Source organism: Sander vitreus, chromosome 9 (assembly GCF_031162955.1).
Source record: "Sander vitreus isolate 19-12246 chromosome 9, sanVit1, whole genome shotgun sequence".
Lineage (NCBI taxonomy): Eukaryota > Metazoa > Chordata > Actinopteri > Perciformes > Percidae > Sander > Sander vitreus.
Window position 1 is genome coordinate 32,349,024 of NC_135863.1, and position 22,722 is coordinate 32,371,745.

Genomic DNA, 22,722 nt, shown 5'->3' on the forward strand with positions numbered 1-22,722 from the left:
GCATGATAAGTATTTTATTTTCCACAAATAAAACAACAGAAAAATGGTTACTGCAGAAACATTATCACCACGCTGACAAAGCAGCACACTCACACTCTGATCAGCACTTCCCTTCCTGTCTCATAACTTCAAATGAGTCACAGAAACACAAATGTGTCACATGAACAGTGCTGTAACTCATTCTCTAAATGTATGCTCTTACAATATGTAGTGTCTGAGGCTTTTGCTGTGGCTATTGGATCACTGTGCTGGGCATTGTATGTCATAAGAGATGATAGAGGAGTGTGCTCCAGGAAGCACACAGGCACACGCCTGACAGAGTCACAGCCAAATCGCAGGTCTGCCAGAGCCGCTGCTCGCCAATCAGTGTGGTAAGCCATGGATTCCCTGTCGCTCTGTAGGTTCCTCCCATGATACCATCTTGCTCTCAATTCACACCATCTTGGCTGACAGGCGATGTCCTTGCCCTCAGTGCAAACACTCCGCGACTGGGAACCCTGTGTTCTGTGTTAATTTGCAGATAAAGTGGATGAAAGGAGGTAAGCTTCATGGTAAACAAACATGATTACACAGATGATGTTCAAGTCAGAGCAAGAGGTAGTAAACCAATATGTGGGGAAATTGCGCCATCTTGTGGCAAACGTGCAAGTGGGTGCAGAAGAGAAGGACACAATCACTTATCGAGACAGCTCTGCAATGGCACAATGACAGTAATGACGACGACAGAAAGAAGAGATGCATATACCTAGAGAAATGAGAAGAACGATTTAAATAAATTATCACATTTTTGTCCTCAAAATAGCAGTCCATAGTGTCTTTAATGTCTTATTCATGATGAAAGTCCAGTTAGCATTTTTCACGTATTTCAATAATTAAAGGTAGATTAAAATATCAAAGGAGGATAATAAACTGTAGGAGTGCAGCTTGTATGGGTTTAATTGTTCTCTTACTACATACAGTACAGTAAGAGTGGATTTCCTTATGCCTACCAGGAGGAGCTGTGCACGATTCTGAGTCATTCTCCTCAAGGCTTTTCCCATCTGGACTCCGAGCAGTGCTAGAGAACAGGGCGTTACTGCTTCCTCAGTCTCCACACATCTTAGGAGATAAAACAATGGAAACTGTGTTACACACTATAATGGGCACATCAAGGCTTCATATTTTTTTGTTAAACTAACAGTAGAAGCACATCATTGAAATGATAAGAATGATGTCAATGAGTAACTGCAAGAGCAGAAGTGGGAGTCCAATATCTAGATGTGTTTAGCAATAACACCTAATGTTAGCTAATTGAATTTGCCTTAAAGAATTTTGACATTTTGGGGAATATTCACTTTCTTGCCAAGAGTTAGAAGACAAGATTGATACCACATTTATTTCTGTCTGGTAATATCAAGCAAACACTAAAAGTGTCAGTTAGCTTAGCTTAGCATAAATACTGGAAAGAGGGGGAAACAGCTAGCTTGGCTCTGTCCAAAGGTAACAAATTCCACAGTAACACATTAAAGCTCGTTTGTTTTTCTCTTTTAAAAAGTGTAAAAAGCATGACAACAGCTAGCTATTTGCACCTGTTTCCAGTGTTTGTGCTAGGCTAAGCTAACAGGCTGCTGCTGGTGCCTTCATATATACCGTACATAGGCTACATGTATTTTACCAATATTCTCACCTAACTCTAGGCAAGACAGTGAGTATGTACAGAAATACCATTGGTAATGTTAACATCAAATATTCTATCAAATAAAAAAAAAAGTAAAACATCTGTAGAAGCCCATTATATTACAACCCGTTCTCACTCCCAACTTGTAAAATTCGGACGCTTGGTCATTGGCTCTCAGCGTCAGATACGACGCAATAAGCACCATCAGCGTGTGTATGGAATGCACCGGGCAGAGCAGCAGCTCCGCGGCGTGGTAGCGAGTAGTATTAAAGCCCAAATTCCGCGTGAGGGAGGTTGTTTGGTTGGGAAGGTGGATGGGTCAAACAGTACAGGACTTTCACCCCGGAGACCAGGGTTTGTGTCCCGAGTGTCACAGAATTAGCATTTTATAACCCCACCTACGATCATTTCCCAAACCCAACTGCCCCGTTCTTTTTTTTCCTAAACCCAACTGTCCCGTTCTTCTTTACCTAAACCCAATTGTTCCGTTCTTGTCCCACGTGTCATGTAAACGCACCTTTTATAAGCCCACCCACGATCTTTCCCTAAACCTAACTGCGTCAAAAGTGACGCCAATAGTCCCGACCCAGCTCGTTAAGATAAAGCGTGTTTAGATCTGACGCTAAAGGAGACTTTTAGCATCAATAACAACGCCAAAGGCACCTGACCATGCGTCCATATTTTACGCGATGGGAGTTAGAATGTGTTGTATATTACAGGTACCATTATGGATCACCCAAAACATATTAATTGACATTAGTAATTGTTGTGGCAGTCACCTTTTTAACATCTTCACCACGATGTCCTGCTCATCACGATGTGACACATTAAACAAGCCGTGGATGCTCAATGGAAGAACGTGGCCTTGTTGCACCAAAACCACCAAGTTGAACATTCCCTGTGAGTTTGTGTGAAATTAAAATCATATCGGGGGCAGGTGGGCTATTCACAGAGAAAGTCTCTAATACTGTTTGTTGTTTTTATTGCGGTGTGCCTGAGCCCATGAAGGTTTAATTAAGTTTATCATAAAGTGATGAGATTACAGCCCAAGTAAATCTGTCACCTGAGGGCTTCCTGCTAGAGCTGCTCTGCCATACATCGACATGGCCTGATCAACTAAGGATAATGAGTCTTCTCGCTTGCTGGAGGAAGAGTAGTAGTAGTGGTCTCCCATTTTCAGCAGCGCTATAAAAGAAGATAAATACTTGATTGTTTATTGAGCAGACTGACAGAAGGAGAGAGAGGTTAAAGCAAAATGAAATGAGAGGAATTTACCGGATGGATGGGGATCATAGTTTAATACAGAGTAGTTATGATATCTCCACTGACAATCATAACTGAGATTCAGTTCCTGCATTTGGGAGAATGAGTGCAGGGTGAAAGAAAGAGGTGAGCAATGATGATGGTTATGTTATCAACTGCTGACAATTTCCCTCCGGCTTGGTTTTCCTCTTTTAGTATGTGACTGGGATTATGTCCGTCAGCTACCTTCAGAACTACAATTATGAGACATTGATTTTTAGAGCTGTGCTGAAAATCAGATAAAAGGAATATTCCTTGTTTTGCTAAGGAGATTCATGAAGAAACAGCATACATTTACCTGGCACAGGTGTGCAACATTGCTCTGGGCTAAACCCAGACCTGTTTCAGCTGCCAAAACATACTTCACAAATGCTTCCTGCCTGTTGGCAACAAAATAAAACAAATGTGAAGAAGCAGAGATAAATGGTAAGGCCCAGAGAAAATGATTAAATGAGCACAATTGAAAAGTCCTTACCTAGAGCCCTGGAGGTGGGCCTGGAGAGCAGCTCTGACCATAAATCCAAGGTGTCCATTCTGTTCACAGACCTTTTTTAGCATTCAGCACGGAGGGTAAAGGATGGGTGATGAATTATGGAATATCATTTTCTCCACATAAATGGAAAATATTTTAACATGATCTAAAAATAGGTTCTGATTTGTTGAGGTCATTCTAAAAAAAAGCCTCTACAGCTGCAGCAGGTTCTTCTTTAAATTCATAATATATCAGAGGAACAATACGTTTCTCCGTGCCAGACAATAATGCAGTGACAGTGGACTCTTATTTTTAGATATGCAAATACTGGGCTCTGCCCTTGAATTAGCCACTGTCATTGAAATTAGATGCCACTGAGCTGCAGGCTACAGTGCAACAGCCCATAACAAAGCTTTCTTCACCAAGCTAATGAAAGCCTCTTACATCACAGCCTTCTCCACATCTCGAGACAGCCCTTCCAGGCTTCCTGTCGAAAGGTACCAAGCTGCCTCCACCGATGCAGCTACATGACCTAGCCGAGAAGCATTCAGAGCCTCAGGAGCGCAGCCGTCTGTGGATCATATAAAAACGATGTCACACGTTGATTGTACCAGATCAGCGATAGTGGTAATGGTGGTTAAGTTCAAATTTGAGGTACTTGAACATACATGCCAATTTCTATCTACTCCACTAAATTTCAGAGAGAAAATATTGTAATATTTACTTCACTACATTAAGCTTTAGTTACTAGTTACTGTACAAATTAAGGTTTTTGCACACAAAACACACGTAGTTTATAAAATAAAATACGCTTTTATTATAAGCTAAGATACCCAACAATATATAGGCCTACAAGTCCAGCTAAAATGATTAGCCGATTAAACACTTAGTTGATCGTTTCCAGTTTCTAAAATGTGAGGATTTTTGAGTACTCTTACTTGTAATACTTTAAGTAAATTGTCCTTATGATTCTTACGTACTCTTAAGTAGTATTTTCATGCAGGCCTTTTACTTGTAACATCTTATTTTTACAGTGTGGTATTAGTACTTGTACATAAGTAAAGGATCTGAATACTTCTACTACTGATCAGCGATGAAAACTACATTTTGACAAGATGTGGGACTCTAACCTCATTCCTGATAAATGATGATAAATTCCCAGGTTAAACATGCCATCATTGCTCCCATTTAGTGCTGCTTGCACAAAGTATTTCACTGCATTTTTGTGGTCTTTCAGTATGACCCCATGGTACCAGCCAAGACCATTCAGGGTGTTAATTGAGCCCTAAAGCAAGGAAACAGACAGTGGTATAGGGAAGACACATACAACACACAGATCGATTTCTAGAAGTACAAACGTACCATCACTGCAGCTTTCTTCAGCAGATTAAAAGCTAGGGTATAGTTTCTTTACACTCCCTGGCCCTGAAGGAATCGGCATCAATCAGTGAATCAATAAGTGTCAAAAGCACAGACGCACACACAAACACACAAAATATCAAGTGTTCAATTTAATCGTAAAATGGGTTGGGTCTTTATGATCTTGCAGAACCTTCATCAGTTGGATGGAGTACTCATACATTGCTGAAGGATCCTTCATCTGCATAGCACTTCTCTCAAACCACTTCACCGCACTCGCTATGTCTTTTGAGGCTCCTTGTAGTCCCCAGTAAAGCATTGTTCCCAGGCATTTCTAAAGAAAAGAAGAGTTTTTATTGGCTTGTTCTGAACATTGGACTATACCTACTGATCATACTGGAGGAATAAAAGTAACTCGAACATATCTGAGATTCTATGTCCCCTTTCTTTCTTTCTTTGTATTTCAGATACTGAAAGACGTCACTTGTCTCATGTGTGAGGCTGTTTAAATCCTCTTGACTGCTTAGATAGATGTGTTCAAGTGTGTGTTGCTTTAGAAAAAGACAAATGAAACATTAATATAGTAAACTAGTAGTACTGCTACTATTACAAATAATACAACTACTGCTGTTGTAAAGCAGTGGTCATACCACAAAGTGACATTCCCTCCTTTCATTTAAAATAGGTTGGGCCGGAAGCCTGGTGACGTAGTGACTACTCGCAGTGCAAGTTAGTGAACTACTGTAGCTGGTGAGCTAACCAGTAACTCGCTAACTGGGCTGGGCTATTAGTAGTCTAGTATTGCCAGACCTACCTCCACAGCACTGCGGAGGAAGGTCTGGCTAGTCCACACAACAATCCTGCATAGGAGAAAAACGTGCTCTGGTGTATTGGCATTTCTTTAAACCATTTAGAATCGTCTTAGGCGGGGCTAAACGCCGGAACGGAGCAACGGCGCCTCTGCAAAATAGCCCCTCGGGAAGGAACTTGTTTTGGTGGAATATGTGTACGTAGGGAGGCGAGCTCTGGAATAAAATTTGATTGTCGAGTGTATGATGAGAATTTTACTCCAAAAAAAAAAGAGAAATATAATTTGATTGTCGGTTCTAGCTTGGAGGATGTTTCCCGAATCGACCGGAGTTTAGAACGACAACACAAAGAAAACAGTTATCATTATACATATGAAACGTACATTTTGTGCAGCTAAAAAGTACTTAATCTGAGTTTTACGACAATGTAAAACACAGTGCTGGTAAACTTGGTACCTTATTAAATTATGTACGTAAGTTTTATCTATGAAGAATTACAAGAACTACGGTATTCTTTCTCTCTCCCGCTCCCCCTCATGTGCTGTGAGCCATGCTTACGTCACTGGCTTTGAGTCAGCTAGTCAAGATGGAGTGATCGAGGCAGTGGCACACTGATAAAAGAAAATGTAGGAAGTCAGCTGGAGCCTAATGTTGAAAGCAAAAGCAAAAGACAGACTTCATGTCTCCCACTGATATTGCAAGTGATAAATGACTGTAAAAGGTCTGTAATTTGGGAGCTATATGCAGAATAAAGAGCAGCGTTATTATTTTTGAAATTGATTTTTATATTTCAATGTTAATTTTTTTTTTAATACAATACATTTTCACATAACATCAACATTTATTTTTGGCCTGCGTCCAGATACAGTTTTTTTGGCCCTTCATATGAAAGAATTTGGGCACCTCTGCTTTGGTTGAAGTGTCAAAGTTCACCAAATTTGGAACATTTGCACGGATTAATTTCTGAAAATATAAATTCATTAATTCACTAAAAACTTTTTCAATATACAACGATCAAAGTTTGAGTTACATTTATTTAATGTTCAACACTAAGCTGCTTCATGAGGACTGTGTGGGTGTGGTTTGATCAGATTTGATTGGCAGTAGTGGCAACACAAGCATCAACCCCACGACAGCTGCTTGCTTAATCCTGATTGGTGCTCAGAAGCGCCTCATATCACTTTTTTTTAAACTGAGCTCCGCCCACTTCAAACCAGTCACCAGAGCTTAGAAAAAACAGCACAGATATCTGAATTGAAATGAATAAAACCTTTCTAACTTTGGCAGAACATGATTTAGTCATTGCTTAGGATAAGAAGCTGATAGAGAAAATATGTTTTCATGGCCTTTAATTAAGATTGAATCCAGATGGATTGTTGTACTGTCATCGACTCAGTAAGTTTTCAAGTTGGTCAAAATGCAGCAGCTACAATTTTGCCAAATAAACTTCACCGTAATTGTTTTCTCAGTTCATTGGCTGCCTATTCAAGCTGGCGCAGACAGTAAAGCCTTCCTGTTAGCTTCATGAACCTCTATTTATGTAATGCATCTTATTTAAATATTCCAAGAATAAACAGGAAATCAGTCTGACGTAGTTTTCTCATAGCGGGCTCCTTATCTTTGGATTGGTCTTCATTTTATTCATCAGGACAGCTAACTCATTCACATTTTTAAATTAAGATTTAAGACCCACCTATTCTCCTTGGCTGGACCAACAAACGCACTATTAATCATATTTAGGAGTCCCTTTTACTACTGTCATGTACTTGTCTTGTACAAGTGTACAGTATGTGTTTGTGCATACAATATGCATATGAATTGTTAGTTGATTTGTTTGTCTATGTGCATGTTGATGTCTACGTGTTTGAATGACTTATTATGCTTATGTCTGTTTATACTGTACATACTGTGAATCTGATATAGGGTTTGATGTTATTATGCATTGACTGTTATGTTTACTTTTCGAAAACTCACTTTCTTGCCAAGAATTAAAAGAGAAGATCGATACCACACTTTCACTGCCAATGTTATCAGTTCCTTTGTTTTTTCAGTTGGTACATATAACACTATTTTTACCACTTCCACGATTACTACTTATAAAAGTACTACCAGTAAAACAAAACAAATATTAATAAACATGACTAAGTCTAACCATGCTAGGGACTCTGTAATGCTGTATTTAGGTACAGTGGTGCTTATACTGTAGCTAAATGCTAATGTGGGCATGCCAACATGCTCACACAGACAACATGCTAATGTTATCCAGGTAAAATCTTCACCATCTTAGTTTTGCATTATAGCATGCTAACATTTCCTAAATTGCACAAACCATAAAGTACACCAGAAGCTGTTAGGAATGCCATTAGTTTTGCAGTTAAGTGGTCATGAACCAAAGTATTGGACAAAGTGAAAGTTTGACCTGATGATGGCGCTAGATGTAAAGTCAGAGGATCACCCAAGTTATTACAGTTCCTCCTGTAGGGAACAAGAATGTCTGTACAAACTTTCATAGCAATCATCACGTAGTTGTCAAGATATTTCAGTTCCAACAGTGGAGGACCGACCGACCAACCTCGAGATCAATATTGCCATCCCTAGAGCCATGCCGCTACCATGCTAGCATTAATTATTAAAAATGTAATTTAAACATACCTCATTTTCATGTATCCTGAAACTATCAATGCTGCTCTGTGCCCCAGCGTTGGAATAGTAGCTGTGAGCCATGTCCAAGTCTTTTGGAAACTCATCAATTCCTTGTGTGTGCTTGTACCCAGCATGCATCAGGGCAAAACGATTATCCCACGATGCGCCAATCACACTATAGACATGACCCTGAAACACACAGGCATCATTATCAGTCATTATTACAGAAGTGATGTAACATGATGAAGTAGCAATTAAGGTTTAAAGAAAGCAGTGGCTCTACCTGTTGATGATCGACTGAGTGGCCCAGGCCCGAGAGGTGGATAGTAGCCAACAACAGAGACGCTTTGTGATTTCCAAAGCAGGAGGATACTTGAAGCAGAGCCATTGATTTGAATGTGATTTTACTCTGTGCCTGATCCACAGTGAACATTGAACCAACTGCCTGCTCAAACAAAGTACTCCCTAGGTCCTTCATGCCCAAAGATCCTACAGAAAACGATACAGAAAATTGTCACAAACTGTGAATAATGACGTGATATTTATGACTTGTGTGGTCAAACAGTGCAACAATCTATGACACCTGTTCTAAATTCCTCCTCTTTTGTTTGCAAGAAATGAAAAAGTGTGCTGTATTTAAATTGCTTTTCTCAGGTCCATGTTTGGATGCATATTTTCTCTCCAGACTGAGCCCACAGTCTTATGAAGTGAGAGGTACAGGCATCTGAAATAAAACATAAAAAGCAACCTGTCACCTTTTCGTCGTCCCATACTGAATATGTGTGCAGCTGTTGCATTGACACCCTTTATATGAGATATGTGTAAAGTGGATCTCTGTGGAATGGTTGCAACACTGCTTTAAAGGACTTGTCAACATAACATATCACCTGTGTTGATTGGTGACGGGACGTGACTCGCAGTTACTTCTTGGAGAAAAGCTTGTGTAAATGCTTTCATTTCCTGACACTGCTGATGGGTCTTATCCAGCTGCTGTAATGTTGACTTGGGGTGAAGTTGGTTTTTAACCTGTGACATGGATAATTAGAGTATTTTAACACAGCAATAAAATAACAGAACAATGAATTACCAATAAGTAGAAAACAGGCACTTTACCTCTTTAGTTCCAAAACGATAGTACCTGGTAGGCCCAAAATACCCAGGGATGCCTGGCATGTACCTGCTTCCTCCGATCACAAAGTATCCATCAGTGTCATCGTAATGGACACTGTCCTGAAATCTGTAAAATATAACAATATAACAAGCTCTTATGATCATTGTGTACATGAGTCATGCCTGCTTCATTGCAGTAACTGGACAAACAAGTGCTTTGTGAGGGAACCAGTAGGGTTGGGCAATATATCAATAAAATATTGATATTATGTGAGGCTAGATATCGTCTTAGATATCGTAATATGATGTAATATGAGTGTTGTCATTTCCTGGTTTTAAAGGTTGCATTACAGTAAAGTGATGTAATTACCAGACTGTTCCAGCTGTTGTATTATTTGCCTTTTTTCCATATTCATTACATCCGCATTACTGATGATTATTTATCACAAATCATCGTGTACATTTTTTGTGAAAGCACCAATAGTCAACCCAACAACATCGCCGCAATATCGATATCAAGGTATTTGGTCAAAAATATTGTTTTATTGTTTGATTTTTCTTTTTCATATAGCCTGGGTCTAGGCAACAGTTGTCTTTTGCTTATTTCAAAATACACATTAAATAAACATTTAAAATCAGGAAAAAATTGACATGAAGCTTCTTTAAATCCGTAACCCGTCTTACTCATATTCATATCTGCGGGCTCCCCATGTTGCATCCAGCAGCACCTGAAAGTCAGACATAATAATGCATGAGCTCCCGACACAGAAGAGAAAAAAAAACCTACTCAGCTGTGAACGATTCCAAATTGCAGTACACACTGCAATCGCCTGGAGTTTCCCAGCTGGAAAGGAACCATCTTTCAGGATCTTACAGCTGTTCCAAAAATAATTTAACAACACTGCAAAGCAAGGGCACCAAACCAAAGAGAAGAGGAGGGAAGACTATACGATGTTACCCCAAGCTATATTTTATAAATGTTAAATATTTCTTATCCCACCACCCAGAGGCACACACTGAGGTTTTATACCTTGGAGTCCTGTATGTAACAGTCCAATCTAATCCATTTCCACCGGGGCAACACTACACTGGTTCGGAAAGCTTCATCTTCTCTTGTTGTCACACGTGCCTGAAATATGACGTCCCCTACACAGGAGATATGACAGTCATATATTTCACCGCAGGAAATCCAAAGCTCTTTATTAATACATAACACAGTCTGTTCCTCAGTCTCACAAAACACACACCGTCACTCACAATCGTCTCATGATACCTCAATCTAATCCCCTGCACTGGTGTCGGGTGTACCCGCAAGCTGCTGCGACCCACCTGTGTCTGTAAGCTGCATCAGAGCCTAGTCGTATACATTTTTCCTATCAACGTGATGGATGATCCCACAGAGCTTCTTGTGACACCATTTTAGTAGGTAGATCCACACGGATAATGTGACAAATCATTTCTTCAGCTGCTGAAGCGTGAGGTTGAGTTTAAAACGTTTGCGCTATCTGCTAAAGATGATTGACCTCGCTGTCTTGCATTGACCGTAAATAAAAAGCTTACACGCTCTGGTAAAGAGGCTTCGTTAAGCTTGTAAAGTCATTTGTAATGCAGTGAAGTAAAACTAAAAGCGGAGTGTGTTAAAACAGCTGATAGCATTGAAAAGGTTACAATCACTGACCTGTGGCCTGTCAATCTGCCGACAACCGGCATTATAAACTCTACATCTGAGGCAATATGTGGTGGCTTATTTGGTTTTATTGCACACCTTTATAGGGTTTAACATCTAAAATGCTTGCTGTGTAGTTGAACTTCATACAGAATAAGCTCCAAGTAAAGTGACCTAAATGAGAAGTGACTGTGTGAAGTTTCAGTCCAACCTGGGCTGTGTCACAGCATGAAAACGGGCGCTCTCCAGGGCTCTGTCAATAAAAGGCTGGAACCTGCGCACCACTCCAAAATGCTCACTTGCCAGGGGGAACTTCAGCATATCGATTACGTCTATGCACAATTAAAACAGCAGATTACATACTGAAACACTATTTACATGTTCATTAAAAGTTTTGGTAATAAAGATTTGAAGGATCTGACCTGACTCGTGTGGACAATGATGAATTCTGTTTCTGATCATCTGCCACATCAGATGAGCAGGCCATGAAGGGCACTCAGCGGGAGGTTTAGTTGGACGCTCTGAGAGTGGCTCTATCTGTAGCACTTCCTCATCCTCAACATGGAGCATTGGTATGTCCCGGGTTCCCTGCCATCGTTAAGATGGCCTAACCAAGCACAAACTGTCATATTCTGGGCGTCTAAGACGTGCCTGTTGAAAAAGTTGCGTTGATATAAAATGGATGTAGGCAATCTGAGCGGCACCTGTTGGATCCTGTAGACTCGGGATGTGCTGCTAAACCATTTCCTCCTGAAGACCACTAAATCTGTCTGCCACGGCCTGGAGCAACGATGCCGCACACGGACCACTGAGCCGTCTATCGCTTTGTCAGGGGCTGAGTCAAACCCTATGAAATTGTCAGGGGGGCTCTCACCAGTCTAGGATGGAGAGGTTGAAATGGCTTGTAACACATAAAGTCCCTGGGTGATATTAAAATGAAGTGATGTAAAGATAAACAGGCCAGCATGCAGTCTTTTTCACTTAAACAAATTAGGTAGGAAACAAGTTGCCAGAGGATGTTTTCAAGACGTTTACTTACGTTTTAGTGCCTTTACTCTGGAAAGTTTCACATTCAACAATTCTTTTCTGGGTTTATCACTGTAATTAGAGTAAAGTTCAATAGAGTTCTTACCATTATAATAGCAGCAGTGAAGACACATCCACAAAAGATTGAGTGTAACACGTTAATTTTGAGGTTTTTTTGGCTGAATAAAAGATAAAAACAAACATTATTTGACAAATGAAGTAAGTAAAATAATGTTGGCCGTCAGTTGTTGGCACCTGGCAGAGTACTTCCTAAACAGGTGGCAGTTGTGCGAGCATACATCCTGTGTGATGCAGCATTACCTGATATACTGGTGTTGTAAGTACAGCAGTTTGCATGAATTGCCTTTTAAAGGGCTACAGTACCTAAAGGGCTTGGCTAAATTGACAAAAATGTTGTTTGATGCATTTCATTCCTGATTCTATAAGGGAACTTTTCATGGGAGTGATGCATCAAAGCTCAGAGTCTAACTTAATTTGATGTGCTCGAGCCAAAGCCTTGCCCTTACCCTGCGTCCTATTTGGCCTACTCCCACACAAGACTTTGAAGAAATCTGATCTGAAAAACAACCTGATACAGCAGCCAAAATTAATTACCCATGGGCTACTGACTTTTTATGCTTCAAAGTCAAAGGGAATGAGGCATTAGTAACTGTTGCTGTTGGGTTGTTTTAGATGACCACACATAGATGAACGCTGTCTTGTTATCTATATAAAGGGTGACTGCTGCTAAAATCTACCATCTACAACTCTAGATGGCATACAAACCTTTGTCAGGCAGTTGATATTCATTTTTTGATTGGACTTGATAAGAGAGGGGTATTTTTGAGAAAAAAAAATCATTCAATGGCTTTACAGGACCTATGCAATTTCCAGGACATCTTTCTGGACAGTATAACCACTGAATGTTCTTCCATGCTTGCAGGAAAGAAGACTGATTGTAACTATGTGAGTGGTTTGCCCTCTAGCAACAGCACAAGTCTGTTCAATTTTTACATACCAGTTGCAGAGTACCTGGATGAAAGCCCAATACAATTTGGGCAAATCAGCACTGTCCAGAGCTCCAGCGCAGTCTCATATCAAGACTCCATCTTACCATCCCTCTCCTTGCCCACAAGCCTTCCTCTGGCCTCCTCTCAGTCTGTCCCTTTGCCTTTCCCCATGTCTCACGGCACCACCACCCTGGCTTTCATGTTTCAGGGCGGCGTGTTGGCTGCAGCAGACACTCGTTCCAGTTGCTCTGGGCTCGTGGCGTGCCCAGCCGCCCAGAAGATCCTGCCTGTTCACAGTCACTTGGTGGGCACTACTTCAGGTACTTCAGCCGACTGTGCCCTTTGGAAACGGATTCTGGCTCGAGAACTGCGGCTCTACCAACTCCGCCACGGCCGACGGTTGTCCACGAGCGGAGCTGCCAAATTGCTTTCCCACATGCTTCACCCGTTTAAGGGAACCGAGCTGTGTGTGGCTGCCACGTTGTGTGGGTGGGACGGAAGAGAGGTAGATGAATGCCATGACCATGGAGGAGCAAAGATTGATCTCAGCGGTCGTAGAGAAACAACAAAGAGTCAAATGACTGATCCTGGGAAGTCTGTAGATACCAGTCTTGAAAAGGCCTCTCTGGCTCAGAGCGCTTCTTCAACAATTGTTGGTCAACAGTGCTTTACTAGAAAGAAAGTGAGTTTCTCTGGACCCAGTCTGTACTATGTGTGCAGTGATGGTACTCGCCTGCAGGGAACGCTCTTCTCCGTGGGCTCGGGATCACCCTATGCCTACTCCATTTTGGACCAAGGGGTTCAATGGGGGCTGACAGTGGACGAGGCCACATCAATAGCCAGAGAGGCTGTTTACAGAGCCACACACAGGGATGCATACTCAGGAAACTGTGTAGACATCTATCACATCTCCTCAAAAGGGTGGACACGCAGGAGCAGAGAGGACTTGAAAGAGGAATATTACAGAGAAAAAGAAAGACAAGAGAGAGAAGGGATGTGACTTTGGCTGAGTAAAGACATGGAACATCAAAAATGGCAAGAGAAAAGAAAAGGCAAACATCGGGGAGTATATTAGAGAGACGGGATGGCATCTTTGCAGCAGATACTGAATTAATGAACAGGACAGGCAGTTGCATCCTCCAGGCTATTTCTCAAATGATTTGGGCATGCATATCGTTCCCTCTAATAAACAGCTGATGTTTTGTTTGCGCTGATGATAAAAATGTATTCTAACAGCACTCTGCTGCCTGTCATTTCAATTTGGACGTTAAAACATTATGAATCATTTCAAGTGTGTGAGATAATTACAGCCTACTCCTGCATGTGTTTGAATCACACAGACACAGAGAGAAGCGGAGAAAAGGGCCGGAGTGAATAGCCCAAAAATCTAAATGTCTCAAGGTCTTGCCGTGTATAAGGGAACTAATTTAGCTGTAGCAATAACCGGTAGTTGAAAACTGATTTGTGTCTGCTGTCAAAATTTGTCTGAAAGTTTCTCTGACACTTCAATAAATTAATGTATCAATGCAATTTTGCTGAACTTGCATGTTCATTCTGTTTGAGCAGTCTGGTAGTAAATTAGGCATACTAGTAATTATTCTGGTGACAATGACTCTGCGAGGGATATTAGAGCACAAGGTATAGAGCTGTTCATCCTTGTTCTCACTGTTCAGCGCTGCCCTTTCAAACTTCAGTGAATGCTGCCAAAGTATGGCGGGGAAGGTTTTCAAGGGTGATGCAATTTACTATATAGGAGGAAACTTGATAGCATATGAATGATGCTACATGTCAAAATGTTGGGATGGTGCTGAAGGTTGTCGCTCAAAATGCTGATATGACAAGCTTATTTTTGCAAAGTGCCAGATGTGACAGAGTTTTTGATGGCTAATGTGTGCGTATGCTTGCAGCCGCCTGTGTATCTATGTGTTATAGGGCTGTGCAACTGATCGGAATTTTAATCTCGATTACGATTTCAGCTCCTAGCGATCACAAAAACAGACTAATCGAGAAAAACGATTATTTTGCACGTTACGTTTTGCAAGTAAACTCTTATTTTGTCATGTGTTCTGAATGAAAAAAAAGAATGTTCAAACAGGAAAAGTATGAAGGGAAATTTCACAGTTCAAGGTGTTTGTTTTTACTGTTGATTTGTTTAACTGTTTCACTGTTTTTTTTAAGTTCAATAATTGCAGCATCTTTCCAAAAGACAACGAGTAATGGTGTTAATGTGATTTCAATATTGACCAAAATAATCGTGATTATGAGTTTTTTCCATAATCGAACAGCCCTAATGTGTTATCTACTGTATTAAAAAAATTACAGGTAGGGTTTGCGTGATGATGCTCAGCACATCTCCAGTGAGACATCAGAGAGTTGAGTGTCTTCTCAAACCTACGACTGAATGCAGCTGTAAGAGGAGAAAGCTTCCCTTCCTCCCCAACCTCATCCATAATTCCCATCTTAGGAAGTTCATTAATAACAGAATTATTAAGCGGGGGGTAAACAAACTAAGGGTGGAAACATATAGGTGGTCCAGATTCCGACAGAGTTGTGAGTGCAGGGCAAGTGCGTGGCGTGAGCGTGTCAGCTGTGTGGCGTGTCCATTTTTATTTCGGCTCCCATGGTAACAGGTTAGAGCGTGCACACTGCCTGCGAGCCGCACCAAAAACGCGTGCATGCTAGAAATAAAACCGACGCCTATTTTTCACGAGACACGCAAGCGTGTTGGAAGTGTAGACACGAATACATATTAATAAATTACATGTTGATGTTTGAAAGTCTCTAGATTTTGACATAAATGCAGATATAAATGTAATTAAAAAAATATATATATATTGCACCTGTCAATACAGAACGAAATATTTATAGCCTTTTGCCGTCAATACTGCCGACGTTGTCTTTGCTGTAATCAAATCAGTATATATTTATGTTTAACATGAAGTATACAACTGCTTAAGTGCAGAAATCAGTGGGAAACATACATGTGTACAGACAAGGCTAGCAGCAGCTACGTTTCTGGTGTGTAAAGACATAGAAAAATCTACGCAGCTTCAAAGCTTTTTGTTCCGTTTTGGCAGTTTTTTATTGCATGCAAACTCCAGCTGAGAGCAAAACAAACTCCACTGGATTTGACCAAGAACTGAAATGTCACTGACCCCACCTTCTGAGTTACATCAGTACATCTGTTGTTGTTGTTTTTTTCATTCTTTTAAAAAAATCTTTGAAAACATATTACAGCCAGAAATTTGCCAAAAAATGTTTGGCAGCCCTCTCTCACAGTTTTGCACTTGTAAATCTGTCTCTTGTGCTCTCAAATCCTGACTAGCAGATTGATTACGACTTGGCTTTTGTTTTCTGCTTGCGCATAAGTTTTGGCATTAATAAACTTCTGTATCCAGCTGGGTACAAGGGATCTAAGGAGTGACCTTTTAGGGTTGCCAGTTTGCTTTTTAGTCATATCAGTGAACACTTGTATCACCACCACCAGTTGTTTAAAGGCTCTCCTGTTTCTTAGTCAGGAAAGAGAACTCACAAATGATCAGGAAACACTGATGTACAGAGCAAGACTGCTCTCTGTGGATGAATGATCACTTTTTACACTATTGAGATGCGCAAAGCATGTCTCTCTTTTCTAGAAATTACAAAATATCCAAAACATGTGGGTGAGAAACAAGCATATTCTATTCCAGGAGGTATGGGATAAGATTAGATGGGAAAAGATATGTCAAAATGTATGAAATATCATATTACCTAAAATCTCATGTTACTCCGTTTTCCAAAAATGTATCAGGCTTAATATTTAGATCTTGGGCATCCAAAGGACAAATACAGACATGTATGAAATTATGTGTTTCTGAACATTCATCCTTGAAATTTGGATTAGTAAATTCAAATTTAGATTGTATTATTTGAAGCAGTCTTTTTTCTGAGACAAGGAATTGAAATGACTCATAAATACCAGCTTAAAGCCAAGACTTAATGGGGGACTGAATTACAGAAATGTATGTATATTAAATTGATCATTCATTTCCAAGAAAAAAACGCATCATGCAGGCACACTCAACTAACTGGAGAAAATATCCTCTCAATGTGTGGTAATTACAGTCATACATTTCAGACCCGTTTTTTAGCCAGTGGGAGAACACTATTGGTGAAATGTAATCATAAAAGCATCCTTGAGTAGCAATTTTCTGGCCCAGCTTCTGAGTGGAAAAACTGGGAAAATGCAAACCTACTGAAGATGATTATGGAGACTGGCTATACTTAAGCAGATTACCAAACACAGGATTGCTTCAAGGGAATGATAGGTTACATCCTAACCAAACAATATTGAAGGGTTGTTTTTTTTAAACGATGTACATGTTGTCCAGAAAACTTAAAATAAAGGTGATAATTAGATACCAAAGCTATGATTTTGAAGACATTTGGTTTAACAAACTGAGCCAAGTTAAAATAGTGATTTGTCACTGTGTGCCTGTGTGGTAGCCTACTCAGTGGTCACTGTGTGTATCCTTAAAAATAGTAGGCTTTTAGGGTGGCTATCTGTCTCCTTCGGGTAGTTAAAAACAAATGGAGAGGGAAAGAGAGACATAGACCCTCTCCACTATGTATAGCGAGGAAGAGAGAGAGAGACACAGAGAGAGAGAGAGAGAGGTAGAGAGAGAGAGAGAGAGAGAGAGAGAGAGACAGAGAGAGAGAGAGACTAGGCTAAGTGGACAGACCTCATGTTGAGCTCTGATGAACCTCGGCATCCTTTCCCACGTTGGATCTTTTCAGCTCCGTTAAACCAGAGAGCCACCGGAGCAGAGCCGCAAACAAACGGTAAGCTCTATTCTACTCGACTAAAGCACTTTTTTCTGTATATTCACGATTCACTAGTTTATTGAAGTGAAGCCACTTACGCCTACGCAGACGTGACAAGTTTCCACTCCTCGGCTCTCGTTCAGTTTTTATTTTTTGGTGGGGCTTAGCCACGGTGAGGCGGTTTCCCAACTGTCCCACTGTTATTATTGATGTTCGCAAATAAACTATAAGAAGCAAACCTTTTCGCCTTTTCCTGTCGCGAGCAGATTTCATTTAACCGTGCGCGAGCTGTTTAGGTGAAATAATACACGGCTGGCTGGGAGAAAGGTTTGGAAAAGCAAACGAGCGCCAAGCTTTGACAGATGGCACGGATAGTGCTGTGCTTCCCCTCTAATTTTCTGGCTAGGTACCGTTTATGAATGTGCGCGCGAGCTCTGTTTCTGCGCGCCGTACTCACCTGCCGCGTGCACTTCCTTTCACGCGGGGACGCTCGCCAATATGACGGGGTCGCTGGACCCTGGTTAGTAGTAGCTGACAGCAATATTTGTGGAGGCTACATTCATTAAAATAGTTAGCCCAAGTGTGTAAATCCCATTAACATGCATCAACTAGGTCATTTCTCTCCCTTTCTCTAACAAGACAAGGTCACGCTCCGGGCTGTTTAGTGTTTATCTACTAGATATGCTAATAAGCAGTCCAGATGTGCATGTGTGTGCGTCGTTTTGTGTGACCAAAGACCAAAGAGATGCTGCAATAGGCCATCACGTGCTTTGAGAAATGTAATGTACTTCTATGTTTACAACATAATGTAATGGTAAAGAGTACATTATCATCTACACACACACACACACACACACACACACACACGCACACACACACACACACACACACACACACATAAACACATACACACCACACAACACACACACACACACACACACACACACTAGTTTTTTAACTGTAGTTTTTGTGCAATGGTAACTATGTGTTTCCCTGCCCTCACTTGGATCTGTAAGTGTATAGCCTACTCAGTTCTGCATTTCTGCTGCTTTCAGTATTCTGCTAAAATACAATAAATTCCAAGTTGAATTTCAAACAAATTAAGGGAAATCATTTCCAACATTCTTTTATTGAACAAATTGAACATTGAATTGAATATAAAGGCACCCCTAAAAAAAGAATGACATCTACATTATAAAGTGCAGTTTTCTACTGATATTTTCTTTCAATTAATACAAACATTCTCTGAGTGTCTCTCGCGATATGTCGCAGCCTGTTGCGATGTGTGTATTGCGCCAGTTGATATTGCTATTATGATTTAAAATAAATAAATAAGCCATGTCAAGGCTTGACTATAATGAGGTGACTGATGTGCTGACTGCTGAGTATACAGTGGGACTCACTATCCTCACCAGTCTGATTTGAAAAGACTTAAGAGATGTGTGCACTGAGCACACAAGAGGCAGTACGAATGGATGAGAGGTTTATAAGCATTAAGACGAATGGCAGGAGGAGAGTAAGCCAGAGATGTTTAAATGGAACAGAATCTGTCCACGTCTTGGTCTTTAAAGCTAGCCGGGCTGTCCCCCCTCTCAGTGCACTTCTAACACCACCACCACCAACACCCCCCTCTCACTCTCTACCTCCATCTCCCATTTTTCCCTATTTTAAAGGCCTGACATGCACAGGCTATTTTTAATAAAAATGAAATAGCCGTGTTGCAGTGAAGCGACTCGATGCAGAGTGAAGTGAGACTGAAACAGCGATTTGCAATTTAGAGCTATGTCACCACTCATCATTCCATTCTGAGACTGCAACAGCAAATCGTCCTCACGCTTTCATCCTCTATCCCTGCCTTACATTTCACACATATCTCATGCACACTCATACTCCAAAGACTTCAAACAACAGTGAATGACATGTACTGCTGGCAACGTGGTTTTGGAGCAAAGCTAGCAGAGAGAAACGTAAGCCGGGAGCTCAGTCTATGCTAATGCACAATAGCTGAGGAAGACAAAAGTGTTTTGGAAGAACCACTTCTTGTATTTTGCTAGATTTAACATGATAGGAAACAGATGCAGATGCTGAACATGAAGCATTACATACAGTATGGTTAACTTGGTATAATTAATGTGCAAAATGAAAACAAAATATTCAAGGGTGAATTTCCTTTTAAGAAGAAATGATGTGAAGAGAGTAGAAATTACTAAATTACTTTAGAAAGTAGGTCACTATCTGGAGTAAAAAAAAGAACATTGGTTTCATGTTCATGTTTCATTCAGTTCATATGAAGCATAGCAATTTGGATATATATTAGAAATAGTTATGGTTCATATTATACAGTGCAATCAAAGGCAGAAGGCAAATGTGCTTTAGGCCCACTGAATTATTTGCAGTTAAATTATTCAAAGGACATGTTTCAATGTACATTTATTTAATCAGATCACAGAGGAGACCCTAACCCACAAAAGTGCCCGTGTGGGTCCCCTTTCAGTAGAGTTAACGTGATGAAGTGCTCTATAGGGTGCAATTAATGGAGAAAACGGGTTGAAGTTTCCTCTAGGGTGCACTCAAATGGAGACAAGATGATAAATTGCCCTCTAGGGTGCCCTTTCAGTAGAGAAAACATGTTAAAATGCCCTCTGATGCCCTGCTAGTGGAGAAAACATGATGAAGTGCCCTCTTGGGTGCCCTTACAGTAGAAAAAAACATGTTAAAATTAGGGATGCACCGATGTTGGTCTAAGCAGCAATACATTTTTCTGTGACCCTCCAAAATGATTGGGGAAAGAGGCATGACCCTCCCCATTAATTTATTGATACCTTCTGTACTGGTTTGCGCTTGGCAAAGATGTACAGATAGCTAGCCATTGTTTTTTTTTACAACTATGACATACATGACTTAACCTTGGTTAAGTCATGTATGTCATGGTTGTAAAAAAAAAACATACACATCACACTCCACTGTTATGGGGGCCATTTCAGTAGATTTAATCACTAACATTGTTGTGGAAACACAATAAGCATGGAAACTAAATGCACACTTCCTGCATTACTGCATTACTTCAAATACTAAGTTACTCTAGTAAACTAGTATTCACATGAAATAAAACAATAAAACATTGAGACCATTCAACAAAGGACACTGGGTAAAAACAAATTCAACACATGAACTGGTTGCTATGGACTCGTCACTACGCTTCCTCAGTCATTGTATATTTTAGCATATAGGTAAAGCTGCCGAGAGTCGGGTATGGCTGCAGCCTGGAGACCTCCCGTCTCATTCCGTCCCAGCTGGTGCCATCCCCGAGCTTTGACTTTTCAAAATAAAAGCTTGCGTCTGGTCCGCTATGTCTTCGTACTTTGGTGTTTTGAATGTTTTTGAACTAAACAGTACGGCAATCATACAAACAAGCCACTTTGAAATTTCGCAGTTTTCATGAATACAAAAGTTGTTTTTTTGCCGCTGCCCCTCAGACAGCCTGAGTACGCCACTGTATGTGTGCTAATGGTCCATGTGAGCATAAAGGTGAAAAACAGAGAACAGAAAATCTACATGCATTGCAGGAAATATTGAGACACAGTGATGGATGCAGGTAGAACGTGGATTGAAAAACTGCGATTACACCGCTTTAGTCTTGTTAAGCTGCTGACACTTTTTAGTACATAAAGTTTCAAAGATCAATGGCCAGGATCTGACTCAAATACTAACGAAACGCAGATCATTAAACTTTTGGGAAACGAGGACAAGTCCTTCATTATTTATGAGTCTAATTAATCTCTTAAAGGGAACTTTTTTCACTACTGGGCATTGAGGCATGGGACACCATCTTTAGGGATGACATCAATCACCTGATGTCCAGGCAATTGTGTGTGACAGGGGACAGTAAAGTACCTGAGCTCCACCTCATCACTAGGCCCTCAGGCTCCAAATTAATTGAAAATTTTTAAGACCACGCTTAACTCTCTGAGAATGCTTGAGTGATCAATAATAGCATTCACACACAACAAGAGCAACGCCAACAGCAATGAGAATAATACAAATAACAGCATCTGGTATAAAAGGAATTCTCCTTTTTAGGTTATTTCTTATCGGACCGTAATGTTCATAGTTTCTGTGCAGCTATTTATACAGCAGCTGGCAGAGATCTCGGGTTAGCAAACAGAGCTGTTCAACAAAAAAATGTGCCTACAAATGTATCTCAAAATAATTACAAGATAATGAGTAAGATGTCAACGTGTCTTTGTCTTTTCACTTCTGTATCGTGAAGCACTTGTTTTTACCATTTTAATGAATGCCGTCAAGATCACACTAATTATGTCTTCTCTCAGGTGATCCTGTGGGCAGCATGTGTACTACATGTGAGAAAAGAAGGCGAAATGAAGACTCACTCTGGGGGAGAGGAAACCTGAAGCATGAGGAGACGCACAGTATAAGAAAACAAGATGGATCATCATGAAAACCTGCATCTGATCAGCCATTCATCAGTTATTTTTTGAAACAAACTGTTCAACTTAGCAATGGCAACACATATTGTGCTTCTTTTTCTTTTACTCTGTAAAGGGGAAAGAAATGGCATTTCGGTGGCTGTTGGCCTTTCAGAGGAAGGTCAGGATTTGCATGTAATATCCAGTAAAAGACAATTAAGCATTGACAACTTTTTCGGTAGTTTCAAAGAATTGGAGAGCCAGCTTCAGAATGGAAAAACTGATCTAACAACCCTGCCAAATGTGGCTTTTAGACAAAATGACAGAAATTCTAATGATTTTGACTTTAGGGGTAATATAGCAAGGCAACCAGTCATACTTAAACATCCCGAATCTACTGCTAAATCCCTATCAATTAAACATAGCCCCGAACTCACT

General features: G+C 40.5%; 2 protein-coding genes across 2 annotated transcripts; one reads left to right on the plus strand and one right to left on the minus strand.

Moving 5' to 3' along the window:
• LOC144522974 (protein sel-1 homolog 3) lies at nt 1-17,805 on the minus strand. The gene is given in 27 exon segments (XM_078258218.1): nt 1-504; nt 670-745; nt 990-1,098; nt 2,437-2,555; nt 2,721-2,842; nt 2,933-3,008; nt 3,258-3,339; nt 3,435-3,518; nt 3,876-4,002; nt 4,536-4,716; nt 4,794-4,856; nt 4,984-5,126; nt 5,218-5,341; nt 8,252-8,431; nt 8,526-8,731; nt 8,826-8,966; nt 9,130-9,268; nt 9,356-9,479; nt 10,037-10,080; nt 10,383-10,498; nt 10,682-10,803; nt 11,230-11,350; nt 11,441-11,569; nt 11,572-11,938; nt 12,151-12,213; nt 12,664-12,666; nt 17,776-17,805. Coding segments are annotated over 27 exon segments (3,333 nt in total). The 3' UTR covers nt 1-262.
• Nucleotides 12,909-14,054, plus strand: psmb11b (proteasome 20S subunit beta 11b). The gene has a single exon (XM_078259893.1). It carries the CDS (start codon nt 12,909-12,911, stop codon nt 14,052-14,054), a length of 1,146 nt encoding a protein of 381 aa, XP_078116019.1.
• Nucleotides 17,806-22,722: the final 4,917 nt, after the last annotated feature.

What these genes read in the sequence shown, in the direction of transcription:
- psmb11b (XM_078259893.1), top strand. Translation starts at nt 12,909, where the DNA reads ATGGCTTTACAGGACCTATGCAATTTCCAGGACATCTTTCTGGACAGT.